Below are 15,048 nucleotides of genomic sequence, written 5' to 3' on the forward strand. Positions count from 1 at the left end.
GGATGAGCAGACTCCTAATACGTCTGGGAGACCAAAGAGATGATCTGTTTTAAGATCCATGTTTTTTGTTTGTTTGTTTTCTAAAAGATGAAGTTGAAGTGGAGAGTTTCTCTAGACTGGAGTGAGAAGACTTGAGTACCCTGATAAGTAGGGAGTGTGTTGAGCTGGGCATCAGAACAGGGCCAGTGTCCAGTGTGCTCTCCATCCCCTGTTCACTAGAGCACTGTACACAAGTGCTCTCAACTTGTGACAGGCGGGACTGTCTTAACCGCATGCCCTGGCTGTTGAAGGCCTCCATCCAGTGTGATACATTACTCCACCAGGCTTTGCTGGCTGGATCGTACTATTGACTTTTAACGTATTACAGTTGCACCATAATTTTCCACTCAGCCCTCAGTTTGGCTGCTTCTGAGCTCTCACAATGACAAGTTAGAGGGGGAAACATGAGTGCACATTGTCTTTAAGGCCAAAGAAGTTAATGAATGAGAGCCTGGATTCCATGCAAGCTCGTGGCTCTGCTCCTGTAATTGGGACAGTTTATTGAATGGCTAACATACGGTGCAGCAGTCCACAGATGACTCCCAAATTAGCCTGTTCTAATAGAAAATAAGGAGTCAGAATGACCCTAGTGACCAAGAAGAACACTAAAAAGCACAGTCGACAGTAATGGATGTCACAAACATAGCCAGCCACCAGATGCCACGTGTCACGTGTCTTCTGCTGTGTCCCTGCTCGCTCTGCTCTTCTTTTCCACACTCTTTAGAGGAACGCTCTTGAACTGGGAAGCTACCTAACCCAGCCAGACTGCCCAGCTACCCACGAAGCTTCATACGAGGCAGTTTTCTCCTCTGGGCCTTCTCCTTCCTTCCCTCCCTGTAACATGAATTTTTAAAGGTCTTATTAATTAAAAAAAAAACAAAACCCGGATCCAGGTATTGGGGTGACTGCTGGAAGATCAGAGAAACAGAACAACCCACAGCTACCTCACCTTGCCAGTTCCTCAGCTGACCTCGTTTCCTCAGACTGGAAGCCTTTTTGAGTCCTCATCCAAATGGATCTCAGATGAACTGCTTCTTGAAAGCCTGAAAGCTTAACCAGCCCTAGTTCCTGGTCCTCATGCCTTAAATACCTTTCTGCTTCCTGCCATCACTTCCTGGGATTAAAGGCATCTGTCACCATGCCTGGTTCTTTCCAGTGTGGCTTTGAACTCACAGAGATCCGGATGGACTTCTGCCTTCAGAATGCTAGGATTAAAGGCGTGTGTGCCACCATTTTCTGGCCTCTATGTATACCTAGTGGCTGTTCTGTTCTCTGACCCCAGATAAGTGTATTAGGGTGCACAATATATTGGGGAACACAGTATCACCACACCTCCCAGGTCCCTCCTTCTCTCTCCCCAGCTTCTCCCCACACCATCTCCCTAACTGCAGAGTGATTATAAAGCACTCCTTGAAACTACAGCTTTAGTCTCCCCAGTCCTGCTGGAGGAACACTGAAGGCCCAGGGGAGAGAAACAATGAGATGAGAAGGAAGGAAGTTTTTTCTCCCGAGTCCTTGATGGAAGAGAAATCAGTTTGAGATGATTTGAAAATTGTCTTGACTTGTGCCATAACATTTTCCTTTCAAGGAGAGACGTGTCAGTCTTTCATGTGTCATCCTATGCTTACTTACTTTCATGCCGGCTTCCTTTCCTGATGTGGAAAGGATGCTCGAAACAGAAAATCAAGTTGGCTCAAAGCCTGTGGGATTAGCAGCCATGAAACCTTGGCAAGCTGGAAAAAATAGTTAAGGATGACATGGGTCTCAGAGTATACCCTGAGAACTGCTTTTCTTAACTGACAGTCACACCACCCCTAATCAGGTAAAGAGCACAGGCTACCCTTTACCAGCTTCCTGCCAATGAGGGCAGCAAGCCAGGATTGGAGTCCGGTGGCTCTGTCTGCTCTGGCACTGACCCCAGACGGAGGGAATGGCTTTCAACCGTGAGCTACCTACAGTTGGCTTCACCCATCCCTCTTCCCTCTGCGGCATGAAAATCTGTTCCCTGCTTTTAGGCGCCACATACTGAGTCTCCAAAACATGATCGCCAAGATACAAGGGTTTTCAAAATAAAATTGGGGAGTTTTCTTCCCCTTATTGTTTTCCCTTTCTTAAAAATGTGTATTTTATTTCTCTCTCTCACACCACTTCTGCCCCCTGTCTTAAGTTCAGAACAAAATTTAAAATGTCAATTTTGGGGCCCCATGATATAGCTCAGCCTGTAAACATGGTTGCTGCAAGAGGCTGGCAACATGGCTTTGATCCACAGAACACACAATGGAAGGAAAGAAACTTCTCCAGAGAGTTGTCTTCTGACCTCTCCGTGTGTGCTGTGGCATGCATAGACAAAACACAGACACAAATACACAGACACACAAACACATACACCAGAAATAAAGTAGATTTGTAAAAGTCGGCTTCCTTTCAGGGAAGCACTTTCTGCAGAGGGGCAAAAGACAAATGCAAAGGATCTCTGTCTCAACTCTCTCATTTCTGATAGCAGCCCTTTACAGGGGTGGTCATAAACACCGGGGCATGCTGGGTTTGAGAAAGCATTATTGTGAGACAAGCCTCAGGTTGGTTCCAGCCTGAAGATGCAGCTTACTGAGCTTTGCTCTCAACTTCTGGAAGCTACTAGAACTTACTTTGTCTCACCTCACAACTTACTGGTGACAGCAACAATGGCACCAAGTCTCTAAATTCATCCCGTCCTCTCCACAGCCCTGTGATGCTGGTGCTTTTATCATGATTGGCTTACTAATGAAGAAACAGAGGCACAAAATGGTTAGTCACTGTGCACAAAGCCACGCAGCCATTGGGCAGAGCTAATATTCACAACAAAGCCGAGACAAAGTGTTGTATGTCCCATGCTCAGGGCCTCCCATGTTCAGCATTACTGAAACTGTATGTTTCTTGGTAAATGATGTGCAACAGTGTCCCCAACCAGAGCCAAACTAAATCCACTCCCTGTGATTTTAGTGACTTGGATTCCTGACCTGTACGCAGGAGTTGCCTGTAAATGGTGATCTTGTAGTTGTGAATTTGTCCAATTTTTACAAGTGCATTTGATTACCCATGACTGGGTTTGTGGAAGTACCTAATATTGATGATAACTGTCTCAAGTGAGAAATGGTCTTAGGACCTTCCAAGCTTATCCAGATTCTTTCTGTTGCAGCTGTTAGTGGAGCCCTGGATAGCAGGAGGTAAATGCAACTGAGGACCAATGTGTCCGTGGAGACTGACTGTCTTTCCAGGGTGGAGGCATCTGCTGAGTCACTTACACTTACCCCTCCATTTCCCTTTTTCTTTTGGGGATGCTGCAGACCGTTGAAAACTGTGTGTGCATCTTGAGGAACCTCTCATACCGGCTAGCAGCAGAAACGTCTCAGGGACAGCACATGGGCACAGACGAGCTGGATGGACTGCTCTGTGGGGAGGCCAATGGCAAGGATGCGGAGAGTTCTGGGTGCTGGGGCAAGAAGAAGAAGAAAAAGAAATCCCAGGATCAGGTGATGCTACAGGCTCAAAACTGCATGCCTTTCCCCCCTTCCTCACTAAGATATTAAGATATTAAGATAGATAGATAGATAGATAGATAGATAGATAGATAGATAGATAGATAGATTGTTTGATACAGGGCTCTGCATTTACAGTATATGGTGAAATCGCTAGTGTGTCTGCATAATTTTCCTGTCTTCCAGTTCAGGCTGGATAGAAATTTCCAAAGTAAAGAAAAAGCCATCAACATACTCTGATGACGCAGTTCCTAGAGTGTAGGTAGAAGTAGGTACTGATGCTTGTATGTTGAGTGACAAAGGCATTGAGTCCTCTTTAGGGATGTAGAAAAGCAGTTGCCATGAAGGTGATGGAATGCCCAGGACAGGAAAATCAGGTAAGAGGGGAGGTGGACAGAAGAGGCATGAAATACAGTGTATGTTTGATAGCAGGTTTCAAAAGCCTTGGTTACTGTCTTATTTAACATTGGGCAGTTGGGGTGAGAATTCATGGGCTTTACAACTGGATGATGTCAGAATTTGGGTCTTGGGGAACTTATAATTCTGGTAAATTCAGAACACTGCAGCTAGTGAAGAATAGAATGTTCTGCACTGTAGACCCCTCTAAGAAGACTCCCTGCTGAACAGTGAAGGCCAGGAGGCAGCTATCCTCAGGCTGCTGGTGAGAACAGCCTTCCGTCTGGTCCTGGGGTCCCTAAGATCTAAACACCCTCACACTCAGTGCCTCTAGGACAAGGCATGATGGAGTGGCCCATCTGCAAGTATCTGAGAAGCCTGCACTAGAGGAGACTGCTTCCAGACACTGCACCTGTCCAATGGACACCAACCCTCAACCCTGCACAGCGTGTCCACATTCCCTCAGACATGAAAGTCTCACATTCAGTGTCCTTCTCCGGACACTGAGGTCACATGGCTAGCTTTTCCTGGACACTGTAATAATGCTTCCAATTGACGAGAGTTTTGTCAACCCATGACCTCATTGACCTGAAGAAGTGTCTGCTAAAGAGAGACGGGGCCCATAGCCATCTCTATAGCCAAATTTTGAATCCAAGACGATGGATTTGTTTGCCAATGTATTTGTTCAGACAATAGTGCAATATTCTAAGTGATGTGGGAACTAGTTTTACTTCAAGTGGAGTTTAAAGAAAGCATTGTCCTTAGAATAAGGATGAACAGGAATGCCCTTTAAATCTCATTCCTAAGTTTATCTGGAAGGCCTCAGTATCAGAAGTCCATAGCTGTGAGTATCAGCTCTGTGCAGCTCCTGAGTGCTTCCCAGGTACTTCACACAACATCTGGACTTGCATGTCCTACTTACCCATGCCTCTGAAAGGGCCATGCTCCTTGCCTAGAGCAGAGCCTTCCCACTCTGGGATCTGATCCCCAATTCTGCCTTTTTCTCTGTCACAAGTCAGAGCTTTGCATCTCTAATCTTTTTCCTGAATGGGTTGAAGGACTGAACTGTGATTGACTGAGCTACTTAATGCCCTCCCACCACAGGGCTGCAAAGGGCATCTCATCCATGTTCACTGACTGTTTTAATGCTGGCATTATACTAGCTGCCATGTCAACCTTCAGTATTATTTTAGGAGATCAGAGAGTCAAAAAATACAGTTCTGCACATTCTCCCCTTAGGTCAACTAAAGCAGGAACTTATGAAGATACAGTGGGTTCCCCTTGTCTGTAGCCATGTTCTGTGACCACAGGGCCTACACTGCTTCCCCCTGGAAATAACATCCATGGCATAAAGGTACAGAGGAGAAAGCATCTCCTACAACCATAGGAATGTGCTGGGAAAGCCACAAAGGCTGGACCACCTAGATGGACCAGGTAACTCTAGAAGGCACAGGAGACAGCTCTAAAATGTCAGTCTTAACAGGAGGAGCTTTTCACTGATGTTGAACCCACTCCCGTGTCTGGCTTCACCCCAGGTGTGAGCAGCTCCTCCCTGGCCTGAGCCTCTGGTCTGACTCTAGTGTCTCATAAAATCCTGGCCTGACACAAAGCAGGCCAAACTCCGCCCACATGTCTCTTATGAAGTCTTGGATGACAGAGGGGATCAGTGTTGACTGGGCTCAGAGAAATGAGTAACCAGAAGAGAAGGAACATGTGGGCCTCGTCCAATCACAGCCCTTCTCTCAGGATGTAAGCTTTCTGGTGAAGCTCTGAGGAGAAGACTTTGCAGGGTTCACACTGTGCTTGTGGCCACATCCTATGATAATTTCTAACTTTTCAACATTGAGTGTGATAAAACTAGTCATAGATTTTTTCCAAAAGTCAACCTAAAATGGTTTATGCTTCATTGCTCCCATGTTTTCTAAGAATTTTCTTGAAGAATGTTTTGCTGAAACCTCCAAAAGTGAAAATGCTGTGGAATGATGCTGTCTACAAAGACTCTTCAGACTTAAATATCAACCAAATCATAAATGTTTTTGTTTTGTTTGTTTTTGTGCTGGATTGGCTGGTTGGTCGGTTTTGGGCTTTTTGTTTTGTTTTGTCTTTTAGATTTTCACCATGAGCTTTATATTAAAAAAAAAAAAACTTTGGAAGTTCCAAAACTTAATTGGGGGTGTAAACAGACAACTGTGCTGGTTTGGAAAACCATTTAGTGTGTTTTGTCCATTTCAGTCTTGTGTTTGAATAGTCAGAAGTGAAAACCATTTGCAGTTACAGACTGGTGGAAAAACCAGGGGTGAAGAGCCAAAGACTGCAAACAGGGTGACAGCAGAATCTTCGGTAAACGAGGGATGCAGGCCAGGTTCTGTGGACTTCATGCTTTCTGCAGGCAGAGAATCTGGTCTGTGGTACTACCTGCTGGGGAAGAGTGAGGCTGGGCCCAGTCCAGCTTCCCCAGTTAGACTAAGAAGTGATTTCCCTGGCCATGCCCCATAGTGCTTTGCACATAGGGGATGAGGCCACCATTTGGAAACAGGAGTGAAGGAGCATACAGGAATTAGAGGCAGAATCCAGGACCCAGTTCTTCACCCTTACCAGGTCACAGCAGGCTGAGCAAGGCAGATCCCCAAGGCCTCCATAGGACAAAGCATATTATCCTCTCTGACTCCAGACCAGCAGGCCACCAAAGAGCACTTAGCAATGTCATTTAAAAATAGTGCTCAAGCTGGGTGCCTGGGGTACACACCTGTAATCCCAACAATCAGGAGCCTGGGGCAGGAAGATAGTCATGAGTTCAAATACGGCCTAGCCTCATTGTAAGACCCTGTTTCTAAATTACCAAATTTGCCTAGAAGCATCCAGAGAGTTCTACATATATAGCTTTCAATATGATCAGAATATCATCTGTCCCTGGGATCTCTATCATGCCAAAGTCAGGAGTTGGCTGTGCCTTGCATCTGCTCTTAGCTGCTATACTGGATAAGCATTCACCGCCAGCCACACACACACACCCAAACCTGGGTTTTTAAGGAGTATTTAGTGGCTTGAAGAAAATGCATAACACAAGCTTTAAAAGTGGTAGAAAGCATCTGTGTGTACAAATGTAGGTATATAGATGACAAAGATACAGATGAGCCTTCCTCAATTTCATGGTATATGTGTTATGAACAATGAAATGTATGTATATGCAAAATAGTCTAGAAAAATACAGTGAGGTCCAAGATCACCTAGCTCTGATCATACTCAGTAATGCCATTTACAAATAATGTTCAAGTCGGGTGTACACACCTGTAATCCCCGCAATCAGGAACCTTTGGCAAGAAGATTGCCATGAGTTCAAATACAACCTAGCCTCCATTGCAAGACCCTGTCTCTAAACAAAACAAGATGTTGGGATATTGTTCAGCTATAGAAAATCTCCCAGCAGGCATAAGGAACCAGGTCTGATTCCCAACACTGCAATATATTTATAATTCCAAACGGTCCTGGGTAGTGAATTCCTTGTATTACTATAAAAATGCATGACTCTTTTCCTCTTATATTTAAGATGCCTCAGAGAGGTAGAAAGACCTATATAAAACCAAAGGATTTGTATCACAACACAGACCTCCCACTACAGGAGTGACCGGGAAGCCAGATCATGACATCACAATTGGTTTAATGATGGGCCTAGTGTCTGCTGTTTTCTAGACACTTGCATCCACCCTTAAATTTCTCTTTAATGGCCAGGCACAGTAATGCCCTCCTTTTATTTATTTAAAAAAATTAATTTTACATACTATCCCCAGTTCCCCCTCCCTCCCCTTCTCCACCCCTCCCACCCTTTATCTCACCCCCCATCTACTTCTCAGAGTAGACCTCCCTTGGGTAATCAACAAAGACTGGCATACCAAGTTGAGACAGGGCCTAGCAACTCCCCGCTGCATCAAGGCTGAGCAAGGTACCCCACCATAGGGAGTGGACTACAAAAAGCCAGTTCATGCACCAGGGATAAGTTCTGGTAGTGCATTTCTTTAATAACAGCACTTGGGAGGCAGGGGCAAGTGGGTCTCTGTGTTTGAGGCCTACACAGCAAGTTCTAAGCCAACCAAGGCTACATAGTAATATACTGTCTCAAAAAAAAAAAAATGTATTTTGAACTTTAGAAAAGCCTATACTATTCTGCAGGTCAAGTTTAGTTATAAGATAAAAATCTCACAAATGTTTCCTTTAGTTCCTTGATAGGGCTAGTTCAGGAAAATGTACACCATGAAGGTATGTCACATTCTTGCTTTCATTTAATTAAGTGATTGCTTAGGAAACATACCTGAACTATTGCCCTGAGTACGGACCTATGTGAAAAGTGTGTGCTTTGCCCTCTCCTATAAAAGCTCTTGGCAGCTAACTCTGCTCAGTGTCTGTTGCTGAACCAAAAAGCCCAAAGTCCCTGGTGTCCCTTTCTGGATAAAATTTCCCCAAATGACCATTCGTCAGGATTCTCTCTGTCCCCAAATACAGTTTGTAATGACAGTCTAGCCTCTTGGGGCAATGGAGCAACCTGAAAAAGTAGAATGCAAAGTTAATACATTTCCTCTTTTGCACCTATTGTACGAAGAAGCCCTTTGGGGTTTGTTTTTCAACTTGGCACGTGGCCAAGGACCTGATACTGGCACACTAGTGGGTTCTGCTCCATCATAGCTGAAGAGTCACACCACACTGTCCTACTCTTGGCTGCAGGCCAAGGAGACCTAGACCTCACCAGCATGAGCCTGACACTGGGAAAAACTGCTGAGATAAAAGCAAGTGGAAACAGCAGGGTCCTCTAGAGCTCAGATCCCCTGTCCTGTGAGTTGCCAGGAAGCCCTCCTCTCAAAGAGATGAAAAGTCAGGTATGTGTTCAGATGAGTGACAGGAAATTGATTGAGTTCCAAACATGATTCTGACCCAGTGTTTTAAACAGGATAGATGTTCTGCTGAGATCCTCTTCGTCTCATGAGCTGGTACGTCATTATCACTGTAAGAGAGAATATTTTGCTTCTTGCAGAGCTCCTTCCTTGGCTGTAGATGCTAAATGCTTAGGTTAGTGAAAAGTTTCATCTGTGAAACTCTCCTTGGCATTACTTCACCACTTCGCTGCAAGAATGTTTCCTCACAACCAAATAAAACCTCAGTTCCTCTCTTCCAGAGCAACCCTGTGTAAAAACTGCCTGCTGGTCCCTAATCTACTCCATCTCTTCATTTTGTTAGACTTCTCTCATAGTCTCTGGAGTTGGATACATCAGTGGGTCCTACACAGAGTGGATAGAATGTCTGTATGGATCTTATTTCCATATGTGACTTTCGGGCCAACACCTGGCACTAGCTATGCTGTACAGCCATTGAGGTATGGCCTCTGGTACCTCTAGGTCTTGTTTAAAATGAGTGTTCACAGCCAGGATTTTTCCAGTCTCATTTTTTTTTTCCTTTCCTGGAGAGATTTTGTATCAAAGTGGCTGTGAGATGGTAAACCCCACAATCTATTCTTTCTTGGATTTTCATCTTCTCTGCATGATATCACATTGACAATCAGCATCTAGAATTATCAAGAAACCTAATCTAATACACATTCTACATTAACATCATTTAAGAGCTTAGAATATGTGGACTGGGAAGATGACTCAGTCAATAAAGTACTGAATTCTCCCTCTGAAATCTGTGTAAAATAAGAAGCTGAACATGGTAGTGTTTCCTTCCCATCCCAGCACTAGGGATGGGGATATGGAACCCCTGGATTACTTATATGTTCTTCCTGGTTAGAATGACAATGTCTAAAAAAAATTAAAAGATGGTTTGTGCCTTAAGAACAACACCTGATGTTATCCTTTGGTCTACATATATGCATACACATCCAACCCAAATATACAAGCCCACACATATGAGCGCATACATTCAGGTACACACATAAATACATACATATATGCATACACACATAATGTAGATTTTGCATGCATATAATGTATATGTGTGTCAAAGGATCCTTGCAAATGCTGTTTTAGATCATGCTAGAATAAAGGAATACTTTGACCTCGAGGGATTATCATAGCATTCTTGAATGCTACTATGCACCTTGTAACCTTCCACAATTTTCTTCAATCTTTCAGATTTTAGTACAGGGCTCCAGTCTTTTGGAAGTCCATCAAGTCATATGCATGATATTGGCCTGAAAATGAGACTCTGATACTAAATAATGTGCAGTATCAGCAGGCACAAATATAAATTTTATTACTCATTCAAAATGTTACATTGGAGACTTGAATTCATTTGGCAGTGTTTCCTAGCAGACAAAGCAAATGTTAATTATGAAAAGAAATCCAAGTGGCTTCTACCTCTTGATTCTGTATCCTCAGATGCAACCAACTGTAGACAGAATACTCAGAGGGAACAAAAGCCTATTCTAAACATCTTCAGACTCTTGTAGTTATTCTTGAAATAATATAGTATAGCAGCTATGTACACATAAGTTATACAATGATATATATATATATATATATATATATATAGAGAGAGAGAGAGAGAGAGAGAGAGAGAGAGAGAGAGAGAGAGAGATGATTTAAAGCAGACAGTTGGGCACAGGTTATATGCAAACACGGCACTACTTTTGTGTGGGAATTTGAGCATGGAATTTGGTATCTGCTGAGGGCCCTGGAACGAATACCCCCCAAAACACTAAAAGATGACTGCATATATACCCATCATGTGTAAATAGTATGTAGGCAAAATAGAAATATACTATAATGAGAAATACACATTCATACACAGCATCCTTGCCTACAGGAACAAGTTTAATGTTCATACATTCATCATTGTGGGTCTTTTTCATTTATATACATCCATAGCTTTGTTTGACCCTTCATAGTACAATGATACTCTGTTGTTTGTTTGGGTGCAGACACATAGATTCTTCTAGCAAATCTTTCCCCTTGCTGCAGACCACCACCCTACAATTGCCAGGAGCAGATGCTATATATCTTTCAGAGCTCTTATCTTTAGGAGACTGACCCCTCTTCCTGGTCCAAGAGCTCTTCACATCCACAGTCCATAAGCAGAAACAGACAAAGAAAACAAGCATTTCCTTCCCTTTACACATATCACCGATCTCTAGGTGGCCTGTGCTTCACAGTAGCACCATAGCTGCCTGGGGTTCTACAAAGTAGAGTGTTTCCCTAGAACCTTCTGGATTCTCTGTAAAGTACCCTTCAGCATGGCCTTAATGAACAAAAAGGGATACAGTGGAATATTAAGTAGGTCCAGTGTGAGATCTGAGAAAAGTATCCTTGTTCAAATTGTGTAGCAATACCTACACATGGTAGTTATAGTAGCTCTTTTATTCATTTCATTGCTCATAAACTCTGCAAAGAATGCAGCCCCTTCTTGCAAGCACTCAGGCAACCTCTCCTCTTCCTGCCTTGGCCCCTCTGTGATGGGGAGAAGTATAGGGAAAACCCACTGTTCCACTGCCAACCACTTATCACCTGATACAGCAGGGCCTGTCTCCTTCCTGGCAAATAGCCCTTTAGTCTGGGAAGCAGAAAAGCTACTGAAAATTGCATCCTGGACTCATGCCATGATGTGCTGACCCAAGCCTTTGCTTATAGAAAATTTGGGTTGCTTCCACATTTTTATTGATGTAAACTGTAGTAAACATTCATGTAGTCAGATCTCACCTAGCTCTTTAGTTACTTCTTAAAGATTGATTCTGTACCATGAAACATCTAGACCAAATGAATGTCTTAGGATTTTGGATACACAAACCAATATTTATGTTTTTTGCATGTGTATGGCATACATAATTATGATTGTGATCAAATGTACACATGTGTGTATGAGTGTGTGTACACACGCATGTGGAAGCCACAGGTTCCTCTTGCATACCTCATTTAGACAGGGTTTCTCACTGGACTGTAGCCTAACCATTTGACAAGATCAATGGAGTCAGCCAACCCCAGACATCCTTTTGTCGTTGCCTCCATGTGTGGGGATTGCAAGTGGATGCCACTATGCCTGGCTTTTTTCAGTGGGTGCTGGTCTCCAAACTGAAGTTCTCGTGTTTGAACATGCTGACTGAGCCCCTCAGTATTTGTCTTAATTATGCTCTGAGTGACAATTTAAATAGATGAATTTGGTTTTACATAGATAATCACCTAGTGACTGTGTCCTTGTGACACTATTGGTGACCTTAAATTTTCATGTCTTAATATTACAGTGGCCGCCTTCTTTCCAGACAGTTTTCTTCTTATTAGTAACTAGGGTTTTATTTTGCTGCTTTAATCCCACTTCCTTTCTGGCCATCTGCTGCTTTCTGTCACTCCTGCTGCTGGCTGCAGCCTTGTCTCACCCCACCATATGCTGGGATCTTGTTGACTTAAGACACTGTATTCAGTGTCGCAGAAGCAGCACATGGCACTTTCCCATGAAGACTGGCTGCACAGTCCCATTGTTTCCGGCCATGCCTGAGATTCTTCTCCTTCTTCATCACCTCTAATAACACCTCAAAGGCATTGCTTAAGTTCAGGGAGTTTGCAGACTGAAAAAAAATGTGTTTTGATTGAATTTGCTTTTTTTACTCCCAAGACTAATGGACCAGGCTTTCCGGGTCTAGCACTGAAAACGTTTTGTACTGGATAATTCTCTGTGTTGGGTCTGTCCTGGGCATTAGTGTTTATCAGCATCCCTAGGCTTGACAAGTAGATGCCAGTAGTCCCTCTTCCCAGCTATAACAACCAAAACTCCTTCCAGACATTGCCCATTGCCCCTTTAAAAGGGACAACTCTCCAGTGAGCAAGACCATCGGAGTCACCAAACAAATAACCAAGATAACAGTTATCAGAAAGATGTTAACATGCCAGAGAGAGTGCCTCTGCAGATAGGAGACTGTAGGTTTCCCTAGGCTAGGATGGGAAGTCTGGAGCAGAATAATTCTGGATAAAAATAGTGCCACTCCAATGGCTTCAACAGTGATGTGGAAAAGGATACAGATGATTCCAGTGAGGCTGAGCTGCCCTGGTAACACATCTATCCTGAGGATGTACCACCCAGCCCCCATGGCGGTCCCCATGGCCATCTTGGGATGCCTTTGTCCTGCTACTTTATAGCAAAAGTCCCCTGTGTTGTTTCCTCCTTGACACAAGTGTTCAGTCTCTTCCTGTTGTCTGTAAGCAGAGACAATCCAGTGTCTCACAAACACAGCTGATGAGCCCCATCAACTCCACCCAGGCTCAGCTATGCTCTATGGCCTCTGTACAGCACTTGCAGAAATCCGCACAACTGAGCTGCCCTCACTTTTGGGATTCCCAAAGGACAGCAAGAAATATCCTTTCCCTTCTGGCTTACCACTAGAGTTTTGAAATCCCTACCCTGCCATCTTTCTCCCACCATACCCCCATCCCCCAAAGGCTGGGGGTGGTCAATAATATACCCTCAAAGCAAAAATCATTTGGTGCTCTTCAGACCATATCTTGCAACAATGGCAGTGGAGGAACGTGGGGTTGGACTGTTACTCTTGGAGGCATTGTATCCAGGCTGCAGCCCAGTGAGATCAAACTCAGCTTGAGAAAACATTCTGCATACTAACTTACTTTGTCTTCCCACATTTTACAGTCTGTGGCTTCCCCAGGAAGGAATAGAATGGGATCTTAAGTCAGACTGTTCCCCATTGCTGCGAATTCTCTCCCTTTATCATCATGCAGAAGCAATTCGTGTCTCATTTATTGTCTAGTTCACTGGAATTCCTTGAGGTAGAGTTTGCCTGCACATATACAATGGCTGTGCTTGTCCCTAATTGGCCAAGAAATCTAGGAACTGTGGATACATTCTGCTGGTAAGGCTGATCTTTGCTGTCTGTGTCCCTAAGATACAACTCACCAAGAAAACATATTTTCAGAGCATCAGTTTAACTGGCTGAGACTAGAGTAGGGCTATTGACACTTTGGGCGGAACAAGCCAGTCTTCTGATACTTCTCCTTTGATGGGAATCCTTCGGCCAGTGGAATAAGTGGGTTTTATTTGTTAGCAAGTCTGCGGCACACAGCCTAGGGCATGTGAGAGCAGACAGGGAGGACACTGAGATCCAGTAAAGAAGAGCTGAAATCGTCCGGTACTTCTCCATCTTCAGCATGAGCTTTGGGATTAATAAAGAGAATTATCCTGTGAGTCTTCTTAGGACCCTGTTTGCAAAGTCCCTCTGTAAATTGTATTACATCGTCACCTGGTTTTATTGGTTTCTGGTTTTTATCCATAAGTTATGTCTTTCTCTTCATATGAAGGACAAATGACTTCAGTTTTCAATCCTTAACCTAACTGTAGTAGAAACATTTTAAGTAGAATCGAACCTGGCAGGGAAACCAAGGAGAACTGTAATAGTTTTAACTGCCACTTGGTAAATGTACATACTTTGGGGTGCAGTATGACATTCTAGTCCATAAGAGCAGTTACAATAATTGCATCAGCATGGTTGACATATTCATCTCCTAAAGCATGTGTCATTTATGTTGGAAACATTTAAACTCCTTCCTGCCAGCTGTTTTTTAAATCATTTTTAAATACATTTGCTTTTTTATTGAAAATAGGTGCATTACATACAATTTATTCATACTCACTGGGTAGCTGAGGCTGGACTGCAACCTCTTATCCTCCTCCCTTCAGCTCCCAAGTGGGGATTACAGGCATGCACTACCATGTGAGCATCCCATGCATCACCATGCCAGCATCCCATCCATCACCATGCTAGCATTCCATGGACCACCAAGCCAGCATCCCATGCACCACCACACCAGCATTCCATGCACCATGCATCCCATGCACCACCACACCAGCACCTCTGATGCTTTCACTCTGTTTTGTCCTATTCCAATTTGTCTGTTTGTTTTGTCCTATTTTTATTCTTCTTCTTTAGATGCTTGTTTGTTTTCTAACAAGAAACAGAAAGGGTGTGGGTTCTGAGGGCAGAGAGATGGAGATAATCTCTACTAGCTATTTGAAGTAGACAGTTACTTCTTGCTGATTACTGTTATAGTGCTCTACTATAAAATACTGACCGGTGCTCGTGTTCCCTGGCAGCACCTGAGTATATATGACTCACCCA

At 43.7% G+C, this 15,048-nt stretch overlaps 1 protein-coding gene across 3 annotated transcripts in view; it reads left to right on the top strand.

The window, feature by feature from the left end:
• Positions 1–15,048, top strand: part of Ctnnd2 (catenin delta 2) — an 872,325-nt gene that overhangs the window by 736,345 nt on the left and 120,932 nt on the right. For all 3 annotated transcript variants that reach the window (XM_036206872.1, XM_036206873.1, XM_036206874.1), the window contains one exon: positions 3,363–3,548. In XM_036206872.1, coding sequence (XP_036062765.1) covers positions 3,363–3,548 — 186 coding nt within the window. The remainder of the gene's footprint in view (positions 1–3,362; positions 3,549–15,048) is intronic.

Source organism: Onychomys torridus, chromosome 15 (assembly GCF_903995425.1).
Source record: "Onychomys torridus chromosome 15, mOncTor1.1, whole genome shotgun sequence".
Taxonomy (NCBI): Eukaryota; Metazoa; Chordata; class Mammalia; order Rodentia; family Cricetidae; genus Onychomys; species Onychomys torridus.